At 36.6% G+C, this 21,794-nt stretch overlaps 1 protein-coding gene across 1 annotated transcript in view; it reads right to left on the bottom strand.

The window, feature by feature from the left end:
- hcn1 (hyperpolarization activated cyclic nucleotide-gated potassium channel 1) overlaps nt 1-21,794 on the bottom strand; it is a 105,201-nt gene that overhangs the window by 10,180 nt on the left and 73,227 nt on the right. Inside the window, exons 5-7 of the mRNA XM_028462942.1 lie at nt 16,879-17,025; nt 10,344-10,584; nt 1,337-1,501 (exon numbers count right to left, since the gene is read on the bottom strand). Of these exons, the coding sequence (XP_028318743.1) occupies nt 1,337-1,501; nt 10,344-10,584; nt 16,879-17,025 (553 nt within the window). The remainder of the gene's footprint in view (nt 1-1,336; nt 1,502-10,343; nt 10,585-16,878; nt 17,026-21,794) is intronic.

Genomic DNA, 21,794 nt, shown 5'->3' with positions numbered 1-21,794 from the left:
ATTACAATTAATCACAATTACTGAGCTTGAAATAAATAACCTAATAAAAGTTAACTTTTCTCTTGTGTTAGCTTTCTGTTAGCATCTCTCATGATAACGTGTGCTATATCAGCTGTAAACAGGGTTCCCACACTTTTTTCACAATTATTTTCCAAAACTTTTCGCCAAATTTCTGTGACTTAGTCCTGAAGCGCTAAGATCTTTTTGTGCGTATGCATTTCGTGTTTTTTTAAGTGTATCTTTGGAGTTGAACATATTTTAAACATTAAAATAAAATAGGTTATATTTCCATAACTTTTCCAAAACAGTTAAAATATTCCATGACTTTCCAAGACTGGAAAATCGGTTTTTCAAATTCCATAACTTTTCCAGTAATTTCATGACTGTGGGGACCCTGTGTAAAATCAGCTGATTTTTTTCTTATCTATTGGTTGCCTTGTTAGGCTTCCTAATCAATGAAAATATAGGTTTTAATATTTTGGGTGTGGGTGTGTGAGCCTATTTTGTGACAGTATACCCCTCAATTGAAATTTTATTTATTTTTTTCAAATGGTAAAATGTAATAAATCTTGATATGAACCATATTTTAATAATTGTTAACTACATACTGTATGTGTAGAACTGTACATAGAACTGTAACACGGTTGCTCAGTTGAAACTGACAATTTTTATTACAATTATAAAGGGAATCATCTAAACTCAATTATAATTTAATTACGATTACACCAGCAACAGATCTTTAAAATTACAATCACGCCATTTTTATTATTTTTTTTATACTATACTGTTATCTTGACCAATATCTATTATTCATTTTATTTTTCATTATTTATTTGATTTTTATTGTATATTTTTGCCTTAGTTTTTCCTCACTCTATCTGTATTTACATTAGCTTTCTTCTTTGCTTGTTCTTTGTGCATTTGGCTGCTGTAGCGTGTGAATTTCCCCACTTTGGGATAAAATAAAGGATAACCTAATCTAATTGTAATTAATTATCAATTACGCAATCATGCAGATGATAATTGACCCCAACCCTGCCTGACTCCCCCCGCCGGACAGCGACATGCACCGCCTTCCCAGTTAATCCAACCACAAAACATCACTGTAGTTCTTTAGGAGGATTAATGCTGGTCACAACATAGACACTTGTTTTTCGGAGTGTTAAGACCAAAGGACGAAGAGAGAAGATAGCAAACGGCTCATGCAGCACAAGATGGCAGACACAATGCTTTTTATGAAGAACAAAAGGCAGACGAACACTGAGGCCACGATGACAGGCAAGAGTTCCGATCAATCAGAGGAAAAGGCACACACGGATGTAGGGGCGTGTCTTACCGATGCGGTCCAATCGGTCGATGGCGACCGTTTCGAAAGCGCGCCGCATCATGGGGTACTCTTCTAGCACCTCATTGAAATGGTCGACGGAGAGGGAGAAGAGTCGGCAATACGTGTCGGCGCGCACGCTCGCCGTCCGCCTGCCCTTGGTGAGCAAACAGATCTCTGCACAGACAGAGAGAAACAGGAGAGAAAAACAAAACAGGTTAAAAAAACCAGCAATGGTTACAGTGGAACAACAAGGCTTATTAGCATACAGATGAACCCTGGGTACAGGAGGCTAATGTGAAAGTAAATGAAAGGAGAGCCTCGTCAGCAGTGCTGTCACTTACATTACAGTGAGATAATTCATCATCCTGTTTATGGATAATAGTCTCATAATAATATAATAAAGAAGTCAGCTGCACCTTCACGCGTACACAAGGCTGTCCTGGTCTCTAATGGTGTGTATAACTTAACAGGAACATGGTTTCCTGTTTCCCAGCTTCAACAAAGCTTAATACATCATCATCAACACTGCAGAGCAGCCTGTATCAAAGACATCTATATTTAGCGTTAAGTTAGTCTGACATGAGGACAAAATGACTCAGGTTCATGTTCATTTTTCAACACAGATCGGTACACCTGTTCTGCTCCTTCATTTCAAAAACTACCAGTTCTAAACATTCAGAATATAAAGATTTCTCAAATATGCATTTTTTATGTATTTTGCATTGAATGTAAATAAAATTCCAGGTCACTTTAGAAATCTCTTGATGATGATGATGATGATGATGATGATGATGGTGTGTGTCTGTTCTTTACTGATTACTAATTATTAGGTAAAGGCTTCAAATAAGCTCTTCAAGCTTTCTGCCTTTTCCTGCACTGTTTACCCATTTGCACCTTTTATGTGATAATGTGTATTATTCTGTAATTGTGCAAAATAAATGAATAAAAATGTATAAAAATACAGTGTCTGTAAAACAAGTCCTTGGAGATGTCAACAATTGCGGTTTGAAAAAAGTCTATACCAGCCTGTCATTGCCCGATCCCGTTAGATCTAGGAAGCCAAGCAGGTCTGGGCCTGAATATGTTTTATTTATTCAAACAGGATTATTTTATGCTGTAGAGGCCATTTTATCACACTTCTGGCAATAACATTAGCTACATTTTACAAAGGAGACCCTATTCATTTACAATTAAAGTAGCCAGATATAAGTTGCATGACATATTCTTTTTAAATAATTTACAATTTTCACACATTGTTTTGAAGTTGTAGATTAAAGGTGCAGTCTGCAACTCCTATAAAAGTGACTTTCTGTGATATTTACTAAAGCTGTCACAATGTAAGGACAGCTTTACATGAAACTAGTAGTTTGTGTGAAAAAAAAACAGACTCATTGCTTGTTAGGGTGTGATCTTTCTTAGCGCTGTCATGAAAGTAGCGTGAGCAACACTCTCAAGCTGCGGGTGTGAAAAAGGGCGACAGAGCTCTTATAATGGAAAAGCTCTGTGTCAGTGGTAGTTGGGTTACACACACACACACCAGAACATACACACGAGGAGAAGGTGACAGGAAACCTCACTAGTGGTGAAGAGTTATACAAACAAGAGATTTGCTAATTATAAAGACAAGATTGCTGTTTCTACAAAATCAACAAACTCCCATCCAGAAGGCAATATCTAGAGCAGGGGTGTGTTCAGGGGCCAAATACGGACTAGTTTGATCTCAAGTGGGCCAAAGATTTTAGGTGGGGGGGGGAAGAAAAGTTTTAAAGCAGAGTTAAGTAACTTGCACTTAGCGCTCCCCCTAAAAGTCCCTTTTGGTTATGTCACTGTGGTAAACCCACAGCTACATGTGCACATTTGCTCTCCCAAGACGGTAGCAACCGATCACTGAAAAATCCTAACACAACAGTGACACTAAGGGTGCTTTCACACATATAGTCCCATGTGACCACGTGAACAGTATGAGGAAGAGAGACAGGTAAAATGAATGAATGATGTGGGAGTAATACGGAAGGCAGTGTGGACATGTGTGATGTGTTTGTGTGCTGACAAAGCGGCTCTGAAAATGGATGGAGGGATGGATAGATATTTGTGTGTGTGCTGCCTGATGGAGCGCTGGGTGCGTTCCTGTTGCCGCGACGACAGTGTGTTTGTATTGGGCTGCCGTAAAGCCATAAACACTCGTATAACCCTCACAGGGACTATGAGAAGGATTTATTAGGGTGAAAAAGTTACTTCGTTCTGCTTTAACATCATTGTGCCGGAGTTTTCAATATCAGTTCAATTTACTTCAAACATTCTTAATTTTGTAACCACTTTTTGTGTAATTTAGAGTAAATCTGTGTAATTGTTTGTGGTAAAATTACAAGATTGGTGGCAAAATTGAGAGTTCTTTTCACAATTTGCAATTAAAAATGACTGCATTCATGTAATTAAAACAAAGGAAAAATGCAAGCCCCTAAACATATTGTAGAGTTTCATTAAATTGGTGAATTTAAGATTTACACAACAGTTCATGTGTTCTCTGTCATTTTTACTCTCAGGGCCGAATTGGATGCTCCAAAGGGCCGGATTTGGCCCCAGGGCCTTGAGTTTGACACGTGATCTAGAAATCCTTAAATACTTACGTATTTGGTCAAAAAACAGCAAATCTGATCAAATGGGATGGTGTAAAGCAGGCCTGTACAAATATGTAACAATTCATTTCCGTAACGTTCAAAATTTTGATTAAGAATTCTGACAGACCCTGAATGCAACATTTTGACCTCACAAATTTCTGGTGACCCCAGTCTTTTTTTTGTTTATTATACTGTGTTAAAAATATAGAGTAGCCTGGATTAGAGCAAAAAAGTGACGAGATACGACAGCTTAGATATTTTTATTTGAACTATATCTATATTTGAGAAAGTGAAAGTATAGAATAGTTGTTTAAGATTGTAGTTACATCAATTGCATAGGGTTAGGGCCAATTTTTCCCAGTGTTGATTATAGATGTGCAACTGGTGGCCCCTAAAGTAAACACAAAAATACACAAAATGACAGTAAAATACACAAATAAAACAGACTAAATAAATCAAAATCACTCTAAAAACACACAAAATGACTACAGAAATAGTCCAAAATCTATAAAACAACAAAAATGCAAAAAATAAAAATCATTAAGAAAAATCTTTGTTGGACAGGCAATTTTTGTTAAATTTACATTTACCCATTTTGTTGAAAGTCCCGCTGCAACCACATTTCTGTTTTGTAATTGGTTCCACTGTCGTGATTACGTGATGTTACGGTGAACAATACATTTATTTTGAAATGTGAGACTAATTGCAATCATAAAATCATACTTATGTGTTAAAATGTAAGACTTTTGAAACATTGATTTAAGACATTTTAATAACAATAAAGGCCTTATTTTTAGAGTCATGAATTGAATGCTTTTTAAGACTTTTTAAGGATCTGCTGGAACCCTGTAGACATTACAGGGGACCCTACGTGGGGTCATGACCCCAAGGTTGAAACACACTGATTTACTGTAGACTGTGCTTCAATAGTAACTCCGGTATAATGACCCCTGTCACCTGGTAAAGCTTTGTGTGAACAAGTTCTGTGTTATTGTGGCTAAGTGGAAGCCCTGTTAACACTAGCCATCACGTAGCTTGACACGTGTCACAAAGCATCACCGCTAACCCCTGGAGCATTGAGCGCGTGTCACACTTTCCCCTGGCAACCAGTTCTCCTTCCTTATGACTGGTTCGTGAGGAAAGGCAGAATGTGTCACTGAGACATTTGAGCCCACAGGGAATGATTTTCTTTAGTTATTTGTCCTTGTGGCATTGAACGTCCCTCAGCATCACTCTGTCCTATCCATAATAATATTAATATCACTGTAATCCTGCTTACTTAGGCACAACTTTGATTACCACAATATATTTTTAGCATTGCAAGTCAGGGGCAATTACATTCTTCAGTTACAATTACGTGTTCAATTCAATTATGATTACAGTGACCAGCATTTTTTTACAATTACAATTAAATTACAATTATTTTTTATCCTCAGAAAGTGAATTACAATTACGTTCTTAATTACTAAAGTTCAATTACAATTACTGAGCATGAAATAAATAACCCAATAAAACTTAACCTTCTTCTTGTGTTAGCATCTGTTATGGTTAGGGATGTCCCGATACAACCTTTTTCACTTCCGATACGATACCAATATTGCAGCCTTGAGTATTGGCCGATACCTGGATCAATCCGATCCGATATCAGCATGAATCATACATACTTTTATGACTTATTTTGTAGTGTGGAATGTCAGAAAAGGCTTGATCAAGGGATGATACATTATACTTTTAAAGTGCAAACTATTTATTTTTTACCGTCAGTATATGATGGGAACAACTGAGGGCGGGGACAAAAACAACAAAAAATTATCAGAGCACTTATACTGGAGATTTCAGATGCAATCCGATAAAATCTGATATTAGTTTTCTGGCTGGTATCGGACCGATGTCCGATATCAATATCTGATCGGGACAACCCTAGTTATGATAACTGGTCCTAAATCCGCTGTGAAATACATTAAAAACAAATATCTATCATCTAATTTATTTTCCTATCTATCGGTTACCTTGTTAGGCTTCGTTATCAATAAAAATATAGGTTTTCATATTTTTGGTGTGGGTGTCAGCTTTTTTTTTGTGTCATCATACCCCTCAATTACATTTTTTTTTTTAAATAGTAAAATGTGTTAAAGCTTGATATGAAACATATTTTAATAAATGTTAACTACATATGTGTACAACTGTACATAAAACTGAAACATGGTTCCTCAGTTTTGCGTTACATTATCATTGACAACTTTTATCAAATTTTCATGGCAATTACAATTACAAAGTAAATTACCTACAATAGAAACAGATTTAAAAAATTACAATTACAATGACGCTATAATTGTAATTATAATTGACTCCAACCCTGTTGCAGGTGTAGCAATGACCGCGCATGGTTTGGGGCTACAGTCCACCTTTAGATGTCCTTATCATTACTATGCTGATAGCATCCAACGGCCAGGCTCTGTGCTTTCTTTCCTCTTTCTCCCCTGCTGACTGAGTTCTTGTTTGAGGTTTGGCCTTGTGGTAAGGAAAGTGGGACTCATCTGAGAAGAGGAAGAACAGTGAGACACACAACAGCAGGGGAGGGACAGTAAGAGAAAAGGCTGCACACTCTTTATTTAAACATACACTCTTACTACCGCTACTTACTCACTGACGATGGTCACAAAAAAAAACACAGACACATAAGTCTTTGTCTCTCTAAACTCTAAACTTGTTTCCAATTCATGATTGCCAGTCTACTGAAGGGGTAACTAAATGTTAGATATGGGGCCATTATTGGTGTGTGTGCACGCAATACAATCTGTGTGTCTGTACCTCGATCCGTGTGCGCGTGCTTCAATCCGTGTGTGTAGAATTGCAACGCGTAAAACCATTTGTGTGCGTGTAATACATTCTGTGTCTGTATTGACGTTCGTATGCATGTCATCAAATCGTGACACTATTTGCTGTCCAGGGTTCTGGACACCTTAATCCGTACGGATTAAGGTACGGACGCACGGACTGTACTGTGTGCACACAAATAGTTTGTTACAAAATTGGCCGCATATCTATTACCCCTTCAATAGACTGGAAATCGTGAATTGGAAACAAGATTAGAATTGTGACCAAAAATGTACTAAAGAAGGTGTGTTTTTGACCATCATCAGTGAGTAAGTAGTATGAGTGTATGTTTAAATACATTGTGAGTGGTGCGCATCACTGTCCTTTGTTTGTTGTGCCGTCCTCTAACACGTGTAGTACCGCTGCAGCTCCATTATGCTTTGTGACTTAGAATCCAGCCCAAAAGAAACCATTATTGAAAAACTGAGTAATAGCAAAAACTGCATAAAACTTACTATAACCGGTGAGCCTCGCAGTCATGATTATTTGCTGAGGTGCAATCCGTTAGCTTTAGCCAATGCAGTGAACATAATAATTTGCGTTATTAATATATGCTATCAAATGATTTCTTCTTGAGCTATTAGTCTATGATATATATAGTTCGTAAGGACTTTCCTGTTTAATTTAACACCTTTTCTGCACTGCCCCCCACCGTCGCCTCTGTTTTTGTTTGCAGGCTCCATTATTCCATGATAAAAACATTCTTTGTTCTTTTCCCTACAGGTTTTATTCATTTTTACATTTTTTTCGATCTTAGTTTGGTTTTTCAATCCCTTCAGGATCATTAGACGAGTCTGCAACGTGTGGAAGTTTGGTTAAAGGAATTCTGAACATTTAATCCCATACAAATGTTAATCATCTAAAACAAATAATATTTCTGCAGCTGATGCATTATTAATACATAATAATGTAAATGGCCTAATGTCAAAATATTCAGCTCTTTTTACACATGTAATAGGACACATTTTATTTTCTTAAAATACATTTTCCTCAAAAATACGATGTATGGTATTAAGGGTGTAAGAAAAATCGCTTCGACAATATATTGTGATATTTCACCGTGCGATTATCATGTCAATCCAAAAAATGTCTAAATCAATTTTTTTAAATCCTGTTTTTCATAAAGAAAAAAACATTTAATTGCGCGAACATATGCGTAGCAAGTAAACACCCAGTCACGAAGTGTCAGAGAACCAGATAAGACCTTGTTAAACTACCTCCTTAATGCATTTTAGCTTGGAAGAACTTAAAAGAATCAGAATCTGTTGTAGAAGCAAAAGTTAAATTTTTGGAAAAATGTAATTTGACAGTTTGATAAACATACCACTTGTTTTTCATATTGTTACTTGAATTACAGTTAGTTACCTTTTACTTGTTCTCGAAAGTTTGCAAAAAATTAAATGAACTGTATTGCATACTATTTTGTACTCATAAAGGTGAAATTTGTATATACTGAAATCGCAATATATATCGTATTGTTTAGTATCGGGATAAATTGTATCGTCACATGCAAATCGTGAATCGTATCGTATCGTCAGATTCATGGCAATGTACACCACTATATGGTATAGTATTTTAAATACGTATGGTATGATAGTATTATATTTAAACTATGAAGTCAAAGCTGGGAAAAATCTAACTCATCTATTTCCTATAAAGCTTTCATTTTATTTTGTCAGCACATTACTATCCTGACATGCCCCATTTCTCTCATGAATTCCATTTAACCACAGCAAATTTGTTTCGGGAAAGTTAAAGCCAAAAACCTGAGCTGCATGAATACAAATCACTGTATAACTCTTTGCTGGATTTAAGTCGACCCCACTGTTGAATTCCAACATATAAATCAGGCAGTTTTACACACGTGTTATGAGGAGAGGGTGTGCGACAGTAACCCTGAACAAGCAAGCAGGAGAAAAAAAAAAGTCGACTCACTCCTTTTTTTTTTTTTTTTGGATTCGCTGCCTTCCTGAGGGACATGAGCTGCACGCAACAGACACACTATAGTGAAGGTATTCTTAGACTCGTCAACCTCCTATCATGATGGGGGATGAACTCGGAAAATGAAATATGCACGAACCTCTAAAAAAGGAAAAATTCCCATCAGACTCGACAATGTGCGACTGCAGATTTCGCCGGCGTAAACAAGGTGCAGCGAAATTACATTTGACGTTTAAAAATTTAATGATAGCTCTGATGTTTTGACGAGGGAGCGGGATCCGTGCCGAGCGCGAGCTGGGAAGGCAGAAAATGAAAGCACGGTGGAGTGAATTGCTCTTGATTTGACACAGAAGGAGAGCCTATAGTTGCTGCTCTGTCTTGGTTGGTCTCCAGCAAACCAGATGAGAAGTTACGCAACCTCAGAAACTGACTAACGTCCAACACTGGTTAATGAGAATCCACATTTACATTAACTTAACTTCAAACAGCATCAAACACAAAGCCCTGGGCTAGTCTCACATCTCACTTTATGAGTGTATGAAAGTGGTGGACCGGCATGTATAGAGGAGTAACATCTTGGTAACTTCCCAGTGCTAACATACTGGATATAATTTATGATTTCAATAGTGATCGATGGCAAAGCACATTAATACCCCTATTATCCTCAAATATTACTAACACATTTTACCATTGGGGTCAATGTGACCCCAGGGATTTTTCCCTCCAGAAAATACATTATTTTCCAAAAATTGAAGACATGAATAACCCCCCGGCCCCATGTCATGTATCAACTCTGCACATCTAGTTGTGGGGATGTAAGCTGTTTTACACAGCTAAAGAGCAACGCCCAAGGCATGCACTATGTGTTCAGCACGTTAATCATTAAGAAATTGTACCCATCAAATAATATTTCAATTATCAAATCGAAAAAGTCTTGAAATATGAAGCAAAAAAAAACAACCAAGTAAACTATTGAATGGGGTCAAACTGACCCCAAGGATAAACAAGAGGGTTAAAGAAAGAAATGTCATGTATCAACTCTGCACCTGTGGGTGTGGCGATGTAAGGTCACTCGTGGGTCACACACAGACAAGTCTTACGCAGCTAAAACATCTTGGGGTCAAACTAATGTGTGCAATATGTGTTCAGCACATTGAAAAAATATCATGTTCAATGTATGCTTAATCATCAAATCATTTACCAATCATCAAATAGGAAAAGTCATGAAATATGAAGCAAAAAAAACTATTGAATGAGGTCAAATTGACCCCAAGGATAAAATGTCATGTATCAACTCAAAAGTATCAACTCTGCACCTGCAGGTGTTGGGACGTAAGGCCACTGGTGGGTCACAGACACACACGTTTTACACAGCTAAAACAGCTTGGGGTCAAATTGACCCCAGAAAAACACCAACGCGTGCAATATGTGTTCAGCACATGCCCAATAAATTGCTCCAAAAAAGAAAAGTATTATTTCCTATTATTTTTTCATGATAAACATTGAATAGGACCAAATGGACCCCAGGGATAAAAGGGGGTTATTTGAAATGTGTTTTTCTCCCATATATTAACACATACCTCCAAAATATGAGCCGTCTGTCAGCTTCATCTCTTTGTTGAACTTGGTGATGACGCTTGCGACGCCGTGCTGAATGAAGTACATTTTCTTTCCCACAGTGCCTTCTCTTATGATGTAGTCGTTGGGTTGAAATACTTCAAACTTTAACTTGCTCAGCATTCCTGTCACAAAGTTGGGGTCCGCGTTGGCAAACAGAGGCATGGTGGCCACGAGCTTACGGCAATTGAAGTTCACGATTTCCTAATGGAAAAAAAAAAAAAAACAGGGAAAAAAATGCAATAAATGAGACAGATGAAGCCACCTGAACAGCAAAAAAAATAAATACAACACTTCCATTTCTTGCTGTTACAGACATAAATGAATTGGATGCCTCTTTATCCCTAATACTTCTAAAGCACTGCATCTCTTGAGAGCAAATGTTTTGGCACACAACAAGGATCCTGATGAGTTTGCCCTCTGGTGCCGGCGGCAGGCCATTTTTTTGGTCTCATCCGGTCCCCTCAGACCCAGCAGGAGATTAGGAGCTTGTTGTGTGTTCACCCACACATCTCTGTGGCTGTGCAGATGGAAAGAACAGAACACTTGGCATCTCCAGTGGTGTCTCGTTGACCCCGTATGAGGGCTAACTCTCCTCAAACCACTACTGTATACTGACAAAATGAAAACCAGTATCGTCCGCAGTTCCCAGTCTGTGTGAGTTAATGTTAATAAACTGTATTTTTGCTAGGAAACACTTTTCTCCCTTTGCCAGGTTTTTTCATAGAAAGACTGTTTATCAGCAGAGTAAAAGGCAGTGGGACAGAAAGCAAAGAAAGTAGGCCTTAAAGGGATCCTCCACTGTTTTTATTAGAAAATCTATTCATTATTTTGCACCATATTCGTTTTATTAACTGGGCCTACTTTACCCTGTGCGCCGCCATGTTGAAATGACATCATTGGTGACTTGAGTCGCCCTTTTTAGTCCATTGAGTTCTATAGGAGGTGCAGCATTTAGGATCATTTAGCAGCTTTTTCAGTCAAAATGACAACTTGTGCTGCTTTGTGTTGCTCTAAAAATCAGTAAAACTTTAAAAAAAAAAAAAAGTTGATATAAACTTCTTTTGTTTACTGAGAGATGATTAATTAAAAAAACCGTGATCCGAAAAAATCTGTGGACACAGGGGGCGACAGTTTGTGAGTCAAATTTAGCAAAAAACACCATAAATTGCATTAAACATGGTTTTGTAACATTTATCGACCTGATATGGGATGGTGTGAATGTTTCTCAATACACAGACGGATTTGACGTGATCACTATGTCTCATTCCACAAGCACAATCATCTTACTTCCTATTGGATCACTGACCAGCCTGTCCAGCCTTCCATGCAACAATAATACCTACTTTTGATTGGATACCTTTCAAAAAAAACAAAAAAACTTTGCTCTGATTGGTTTTTATCCCATGTGAACATCATAGCCTCGTTTTTATTAGTTAATGGAATATCAATCTACTTTGATATAGTTTTCATTCACATCTATATATTTTTTTTATTAGTCAAAGGCTATGTTCGAAATGGCACACTAGCATACTACTCATACTAAGTCTGACATCAAAATGAGTATGTAGTGCATTCACATTAGATAGTATGCAAAGATTGAGTATGCGAAGAATACCCAGATGTATACTATATTGGGACATTTTTTAAGTATGCACGGTGAGTACACTAGTCCCATAATGCATTGCGAGCAGAACATAAATTCATCCTGGGGCTGTTTTCAAGCTAAAAATCAAACATCCCCTTTTTCAAAATAAAAGCATCTCTTCTTGTCTTCCATTAGTTTTTAACGCTTTTGTAATTAGGGCTTTTGTTTTGAAGTTAACAGGAAGCTTAGTAACACAATGGTGGGTCTCTGAAAATCTCAGGAATGTTGGGTTGAAATCTGTATACGTGAGTTTTGAATTTAGATATGGTTTTTGTTCACCTCTATTTTTTTTCAATAATCTCATTGATCCCATAAAAAAGTAGTCACTGAAAACTATAACAAAAAATGTTCAGTCACCAAAATGTGCACTGTAGGGCATCAAGGTACAAGAAATGGTCTAAGAACAGTCTTTAACACTAACAAGAACAATAACAGTGTATAATTAATTACCGTTACCATAGTACGACCTCAGCTGATTAATCTTTTTGAGGCAGTCGGGAATTAAATATAAAGATTCATCACCTTTCAAACAAGAAATAATATTATATTATTACGACTGACTAATTGGTTAATTTCTACTTAGTGAAGCAGCTCCAGGAATAAGACAGATGAGATTATCCACAACTCCTTTCTCATAACACACCTTTATTCTTGAATCACAATTTCTTTTCCAACTCTGACTAATGTGATGCTTTTGAGTAGCCACAAATCAATGGGTGGACGCTGGCGTGTCCTTGAATGCAACAACAAAGGTTACTTCTCGTTTTTTTTCTTTTTAAAGGAATCTCTTTCCACAGCAACAAACCTTTCAATGTGATGGATTACTTGTCCTAAACAAGTTTAAGTTTACCGAAAGGTGACTTTTATACTGCATTGAATGAATCAAAGCAGGCAAGAGAGTCCTGGGACAATTATTTATAGCTAGGAATAAAATTAAGATTCAGTAAAAACACTGCTGTGGATCATATTTCACTTTAATATCTATGCTGAACTGCATTTTGTGAAGAGCACTACAAATGACTAACGCAAACCTATTTTGAGGCAAACTTTGTTTTCCCGCTAAACATCCGACGACCACGGACCTCCAGATCACGTTCATAACGCGTCGGTCGGTCTGGACCACATCTACACGTCTATCTGCACCACAACCTCATCTGGACCTTGACATGACATTCAACGTGTGAAGCGATTTCACTTCTCATGTGAGATTTAAACAGCCTCGCAAACCCACACACAGTCACAGACGTGTGTGTGTGTGTGTGTGTGTGTGTTAGGGATGGAACGATTCATTCAACTCCCTATACGATTTGATTCACGATACAAACGTGCATAATACAAACACAAAATACATTTTCAGTTGCACTTTTAAAAATAACTATTATGCAGTTTTGCATTGTTTACTATAGAACCAGAATTCTTCATTTGTATTATTCCTTTATTTATTTCATTCAAGATTTATTTTTAGTTAAATTGCATTGTTTTGAATAGTTTATCAAGGAATTCTTTTGACAATGAAAGATAAAAGAAAAATAGTATAGTATTTTATAGTTTTTTTTTTTCCCCAAAAAATAAAGGAATATTTTTCAGTCATCATTTTTCTACAGTCCCATTTTGTAAAATAAATTGTGAGAGAATCGTATCGCGAACCCAGTATCGTGAATCGAATCGTATCGGGAGTTGAGTGAATCGTTACATCCCTACTTGTTTATTACTACAATCTCAGAGTAAAATACAGTGTATTGCTAACCTGGCTGCAGAATTCCCCAGGTTTAAAGCTGCAGTTTAAAACCCCTGTACCTTCCCTTTTTTATGTTGGCTGTGTAGCAGCTCCCACCCTGCAGCTCTCATCCCCGCATGGTGACTTAATGGGGCTACATGAGAGATGGCCATGATTCCAACGCCTGCGTAGCTTTTTATTCCTCTCTTCTCCATATACCGCTGCATAATTACCCGTATAATGTGCAGATATGAGGTCAGCCGGGAACTTTGTTCCTGACTTACGAATAAACTTCAGTATTCTTTTTATTACCTCTATTACCTAAAACACAGTTCAGTTCATACCTAAGCTCTTTATTAGGTACAAAAAAAAAAAACCCATGCCACGCTTTTATATTACACCATTTCTTCAGCAGCTGCACAAGCTCCCCATTGTATAACTTTTCAATCTTACAGTACACTTTGAAAAGCATCCATAACCTTGCCCCATGGTTCGCACAAACACTCCCAGCAGGCCCCTCAGGTCGGCCTCATCCATCAACTTCCTCCACACCACCATCGGGGCAAATGCTTTTAGCTGCTCTCTCTTCCCCCTTTGCCTAAAACTCTCCCTCCTGACATCAGGAACATTGACAGGCCAATTTTTCTATTCTGTCTAAAGAGTATTAGTACTATTTAAAAATGTATACTATCTTGAGCGATTGTTGTTCTGATAGAAGTTTTAATGTACATCTTTTTTTTCCCCTATTCCCTTAAAGCCCCCTTTCTCTTACTTTTGAATCTAAGTACCCACTTATGTCCGACTACTACATTTTGCTCAGAATTCTGTGAAGAAACCACTATAAAGCATAATGATGAAATTAAAAAATACATTTTTTGAAATAAGTGAATGTAACAGTATTTAGTGCCTCCTGAAAAGATTTATTTCTAAAGTTTCTTTCATTTATGGTCATCTCTCTCCTGATGTTGGACCAACACTGACCCTGGTATTTTCTGGTCATCTTCTATTTAAAATAATTTCTATCATCATTTTGTGTGTTTTTCTCTTGTTTTGTGTGTTGTTGGTATTATTTAAATGATTCTATTCCTCAGTGCGTGAGTTTTTGTTGTCGTTTGGTTGTTTTTTATGTCGTTTTCTATAGTTTCTCTGTTATTTTAGTGTATTTTGTAGTGATCTTGTGTGTTTTTCTCTCATTTAGTGTGTCTTTTTTGTCATTTTGTGTGTTGCTGGTAATAGTAAGTATTTTTCTCTCAGTGTGTGTGTTTTTGCTGTCATTTTGTGTATTTTGTTGTTTGTTTTTTTTTTATTACTCAGTATATTTTTCTCTTATTTTGTGTGTTTTTGTTGTTTTGAGAGTTGCTGGTATAAATATTTTTAATGCTTTCATTTATTAGTTTTCCCCTCTCTGTCTCTCTCAAGTACCCCCTGTAGTGCCATCGGGTACACGTACCCCCATTTGAGAAACACTGCCTTAAAGCACATTATGTCAAACTCAAGGCCCGCAGGCCAAATTCTGCCTGCCAGATTATTTAGTCCAGCCTGCAGGAAGATTTTGTTCAAAGTAGAAATTACAGCAAAAACATGACTTTTTGTAAATTACCATATAAGTTGTAGATAAAATATGATGGGGGTTGCAATACTACATTATTTACAGTGAAATTAAATCGCAATTACTTTTAAAAAGCTGGAAAAGTCTAGCAAATAATCCCACAGAATTCTGGCAAATTATATTGTAAACTTTGAGAAAATTAGCTGCAAAGTCAAATACATTTCACAAATTGATTAACATTCTGGATTTTGCCTGAATTTATGCTTTTTTCCTTCACAAAAACATGCATTTTTCTGGTCCAGCCCACTTGAGATCAAACTGGGTCGGATGTGGCCGTTGAATAAAAATGAGTTTGGCACCCCTGCCTTAAAGGAATCTTTCTAAAACCTTTGAAATGTACTTATTAAAAGATCTATACCTAACAAAACGCGTTGTTATGCACCATACATGTTTTATTAACTTTTAAAAATGGGACTACTTCACCGTTTTAAAGTTGTTCCACCATCTTGTAATCACGTGATTGATGATGTCACAATGCCCCATTTGCCTGTAAACATCCTATTGTTTTCTATTGGAGCGAAGCATTAATTTTTAAGTTATTTAGCAGCTTTTTCGGTCAAAATGGCAAGTTTTGCTGCTTTTAGTTGCTCTAAATCAGCAATTCTCAACTGGGGGGTCGGGACCCAAAAGTGGGTCGCGGACCTGTACTGGGTGGGTCGCGGCCAGCTCGTCAAAAATCAATATAAATAAGAAAATAAATAAAAATGCATGTTGCAAAGGAAAATATAAAGATTTATGTTTTGTTTTTTTTTAAAGATTATACTGTATGTGTTTTTAACAGATATTTTTGAAAAAACTAAATTTGGTTGGTTGAATTCTAAAAAAAAAAAAAAAGAAAAAAAAAGTGGGTCCTGATTTCATGACCGTGGCCAAATGTGGGTCCCGGGGTGAGACCCCTGCTCTAAATAATCAGTAAAAGTTAAAGATGTCGACGTAATCCTCTTTTGTTTACGAGTAAATTACATTTTTAAAAGTTAGTAAAATATGGTGCAAAATAATGAGTGTTGCTAGTCATAAATGATTTCTTTTCAAAGGTTTTAGGCCACATTTGTAAAAACAGTGGAGCTGTAATAAGTGTCTCATTTGGGTTCAACTATTTTGCAATTTTGCAAAACGTAATCACTCAACTGTAAGGCCTCAACATCACAGAAAAATAGGTGAAAAAGAGAGTTTGATGTTTTTGTCTGAATTCTCTCTGAGGAATTTAGCTCAACCTTGCACCCTGAGATGTCATCTGCTCTTATTTTACATTTGAGAACTGCATTTTTAAAAGTTCCTTAATAAAAAAATCACAGCGTAAAATAAAATGTAAAAATTAAAATACAGTAAAAATAGGAAATCATGCTTTAAATGTAACTCATCTGTAAAGGCGTATCTGTCTGAGGCAATCGTTGCGTGTAATCGTTTCATTCTAAAAATAGCGCTGAAGCCATCAAATGGAAACTGAAGTTTTATAAAATTCATGAAGCAAAGAACACTTCCGAAAGAGCGCGCCCGTGCCTATTAGGAGAAAAGCGGTTTCACCTCTTTGAGCGGGTCATTGAGTTCACTTAGGATGTTGTCCTCATCGAAGATTTTGCCTTGGTAGCGGTGCTCGTAGTAGTCGTGGATCTTCTGCCTCATGTCTGCTGGAAGCTTGTGGAAGGACATGTATTGTTCCACTTGCTTGTACTGGAAGAGACACCAAAGAAGAGATCTTAGACACCAAATCAAGCAGCATCACCAATAAAATAAATACATCTATTCCTTTTTAATAGCCATTTACAGTATGATATACTGTAGACCAGTGGTTCTCAATGTTTTTTTGAATGTAAATACCCCTTTCTTTTATTTCTTAACCCAGTACCCCCTTTTTTCAACTACTGTACTACATTTTGCTCAGAAAAACAACTTTAAAGAATCTATCTTTGTAAATAAGTGGAATGAAACAGTATTTAGTGCCTCCAGATTAGATTTATTTCTAAAGTTTTTATCATTTACAGTCATTTATCACCCTCGTGATGTGGGATCAAGACCCTTGTATTTTCAGTTGATATTCTAATCAATATCATTTCTATCTATCTAATTTTGTGTGTTTTTGTGTCATTTTGTGGGTTTTGTTCTTATTTGTCAGTTCTTTTTATTATTCAGTTTATTTTGTGTGTTGTTGGTATTATTTAAATTATCTCTCTGTGTGTTTGTTGTTTTTTATGTCATTTTGTATGTTTCTCTGTTATTTTTGTGCATTATGTAATAATCCTGTGTATTTTTCTCCCATTTAGTGTGTCTTTGTTGTGTTTTGTGTGTTGATGGTAAGCATTTTTGTCTCTTAGTGCATTTGTTTTTGGTGTCATTTTCTCTATTGCTGGTAATATTTAGAATAATTATAATTTTTAACTAAAAATATACATTATAAACCCATATTTTGAATGCTTTCATTTGTTCATTTTCCCCTGTAGTACCACAGCGTACCCCTAGAGGTACACGTACCCCCATTTGAGAAACCCCGCTGCAGACAATAAACAGCAAAGCTCCATAAACATTGTGTTTGTGTATTGAGGACAAGCTGTGACCTCCCGCAGTCACAGTGTCACGTCCTGTTTTGAAGGGGAAGAGGGTTAAAGACACAGGCAGGTAAGAACAAACACAGGCCGGGGGGTATGTCAGACCAAGGTAACATTCCCAGTGCTCCCACCCATGCACGAAACCCCATCCTTATAACCACAGCCACACAATTAAAGAACAGCAACCAGCAACAACAACTTAACCCCTGGGATATAGATAATAGACTCAGGTTATAATCATGTGTGTAGTTGTTATTTGTATATTTTTGTTCTTAAATATTGACAATGTATTATAAATCTAATAAAGTAGTCATCATTGCATTGACAATTGTTCAAGCTAATATATCTTGTCTACAGGAAAGTGTGTTTTATTTCCCTTTTTAAAGCACACTTAAAGGTGCAGTCTGCAATTTTCGAAAGCCAGTAAGATTTGAGCTAGCAAGGCCTCCTCTAAGCTCCACCCCCTCTGCTGACTAAGCCATTTTAGCACATTTTCGAGTGTGCACGCAGGAATAAAGAAAAGACAAAGGGAGGTGAGGGCAGGACGAGACATGAAGGCGCCTGATTGGTTCTTTCCACCCGTACCAAATGGCAAGGATTGGTCAGAGTTTTTACAGAATTGCAGCTGCTACAGAGGTCTATGTTTTTTGGTTTGGTATGTATTGACTACTCCCAGGATGGAAGGACCATTTTACCCAGTATAACAAAAAGTGTTTCTGAACAGGATTGTACACAATGCCTTTAATTAGTCCAATGGAGTTAGTTATAGTTTTTGTGTCAAAACTTGGATTTAAATGAGCGTTAGCCTGAATAATAGTTGAATTTAAGGGTTACCTGGGAGTGAAGTCAGTGCACTGGATGACTTTTCTAGAGATTTGACAATAGATATGTCTATTGTTTTTATAAATAAACTATTTGAACTATAGACGTTAAAATTAAGGCAAATGCTGAACCCAACATGGTAAAAAAAAAGAAAGAAAAAAAACCTCTAAATCAGCATTGATTGATAAGTACTCCAACTATATTGGTCATGTGATAAAGAGAAAATCCTTCCCTGAACACAAGCAGTGGCTGTGGTTGAAATGGCATACTAACATACCACCTACTCATACTAAGTTTGACGTCAAAATGAGCATGTAGTGCGTTCACATTAGATAGTATGAAAAGATTGAGTATGCGATAAAAGACCCAGATGTATACTATGTTGGGACATTTTTTATTAGTATGCACGTTGGGCACAATAGTCATACTCAACCACCCCATGATGCATTGCGAGGAGAATGTAAAATCGTCCCTGTGTCACGGACTGAGTTTACCTCGTACTGAGGTTGATTATGAGCATGCCCACTACTGGAAAATGAATTTTTGCTAGTTCCGCTGTGATTTTTGCTACTTCTGCCGTGCTGAGTGAGTGACAATCTAAGTCAACAACTCGAGTAAAGCAATAGTGTCTCATGCAGCAATCTCAATACAAATAGGAATAGTTTATTCTCCAAAAAACATGATTATAATAAAAATCAATACGAAAAGGAATTATTTATTTTTCAAAAAAACATGATATGCATATTATACACTGCAATAAATAACAGTTAATCTAATGTAACTTTACAATAATAAGCTGTTGCATTCATATAAATGAGCAATCTGATCATGACAGTCATTTTTTATTTTTTATCATTGGTCGATTTTTAAATCGTTGGTCAACTGATGTGATGTTTTAAATTTATTTTTTTACAGCAATCTCTGTATGACATTGCGCATAGCAATTCCAGCACGGGTACATCTCAGTACGTAGCAGTCACATACTGAGATTGTAAAATAATCTCAGTACAAAGGTAAACTCAGTCTGTGACACTGGTGTCACGGTCTGAGTTTACCTCCATGCTGAGATTATAACGCTAACCCGAACATAATCCAATAAACAAATAAAACACGTGTCCGTTCACGTTAAAAACAAAAATGAATTCATCTTTTTTTTTAAGCAAAATTTCGATATTCGGTAGTGCACGTGCGCACCATGACACCGGCTTCAAGCTTAAAATCAAACATCCCCTTTTCAAAATAAATGCATCTCTTCTTGTCTTCCAATAGTTTTTAAACACTTTTGTAAAGTGGGCTCTTGTTTTGAAGTTCACTGAAAATCTCTGAAATGCTGAAATTACGTGAGTTTTATGGCTCAAATGACCACATGTTGATAATCTACTCATTTAATATATCATTAATCTACTCATTTTCCAATGTTTTCAGAACCTTCAAAGGTGGAGAATCAACGGAGATATTTAACCTCAGTGTGCTTCAGGTTTGTGTCGTTGTAGGTTTGAAATACATCTTAGGAAACATGGAAGTACGGTCACCATCCTAATCATACAGAGGTCACCAACACGGTGCCCGCGGGCCCCAGGTAGCCCGCATGGACCATGTGAAGTTCCCTCAGGAGCTACAATCACCAATGAGCTCCATCTAAAATTTGATTTACTTTCCAGGATTCAAACTCACAAAGATAAATACACATGACAGACACAGTTAGTACTTAGTAAAGGTAAATACTGCTGCACGTGATAAAGTTTTTGTATTAAATTAACCATCTTTAAAGTTTTAATTTCACTGAAACGCTGACAAATTTGCATATCTGGAGTACGGTCAATAATATGTTAAATTTAATGTGATATATTTTAAAAACACAAGGTGGATTTTCTATGAAACAATTGCATAAATTGAAAGAAATAAAGTGTTTTATGTTGAAACCTCAAAATTTCCCACAGTTTTAAGTCACTGCTAGCCTTCCTTTATTATCATTCCGTGAAAATGAAGAATTTAAGAGGTGCTTTTCTAACTGGTAGCCCTTCAGACTATACAGTGCCTATGACGTAGCTCACAGTTTCAGAAAGGTTGGTGTCCCTATGGTATTCAGTTTGTAGTGTATAGTGTTTTAGGCCACGCGATACAAAGCTCACGGTAACGATTATCTCACGATATGACGATACTGCGATTATCGATATATTGGTCAGGAATCAATCTACAATAATCTGACATAACAAGAAAAAAAAAAGATTGAGTGAAAAAATATATTTTTTATTTCACATCTCTGAAAGACAATAAATTGAAAAAGTGTCCTATGAACAGTGACACTATTTTAGTGCAACATTTCTGTAAATAAGTGTCAACATATCAACGTAAATAAATAAGTATCTCCAATAGTGCTTTATGTAAACAAAACATAGTTTCTTTCTTACCAGTGACACCATTATAGTGCAATATTCCAGTAAACAATATAATGGTTCTTTCAACAAACAGTGACATTTCTGTGAAGATGTTCCTGCACATTTTAGTAAAAAAAAAAGCAGAAAAGGTTTTTAAAATAATAAAATAAATCTTCAATAAAAAAAAATAAATAAATAAATAATTTAAATCGATACTTAGCACAAGCATATCGCGATATATCGCCATATCGAGATATCGTCACACTCCTAGTATAGTGTGTTAGCCATTTCAAACACAGTATTTCTCTAACCACTGGTAATAATAGCAGAGGGTGAGAGCCACTAGCGGCGGTGTGGTTTAGCCCCCCCATCCCAGAGGCTCTGACTCCTCGTCCAGCGCCGCTAAAAGATATTTGTCACCGAGAGAGAAGACGCTGCAGTCACAATGGCTCTTTCATTGATTCCACTCCCAGCTGCAGAAAGGTGATAAGGCCCCAAGCTTTTGTTTGTGGGAAATTGATTTATTTTGAGTTGAGGAGTGTCCGCAGTGGCACGGCTGAGCTTTTTCGGACAGTTTGTCCTCTCTGGGGCGCCGTGTCAAGTATTCATGAGGGCTCGTTTCTATTACTTTAAAAATTGTAGTCCTATTACATAATTAAGATAATTATACAACAATGCTTTAAAAGCAATTAGGACT

Source organism: Gouania willdenowi, chromosome 12, assembly GCF_900634775.1.
Source record: "Gouania willdenowi chromosome 12, fGouWil2.1, whole genome shotgun sequence".
In the NCBI taxonomy this organism is placed as follows: domain Eukaryota; kingdom Metazoa; phylum Chordata; class Actinopteri; order Blenniiformes; family Gobiesocidae; genus Gouania; species Gouania willdenowi.
The sequence above is the reverse complement of the archived record's forward strand: the minus strand, read 5'-3'. Positions and strand labels throughout refer to the sequence as shown.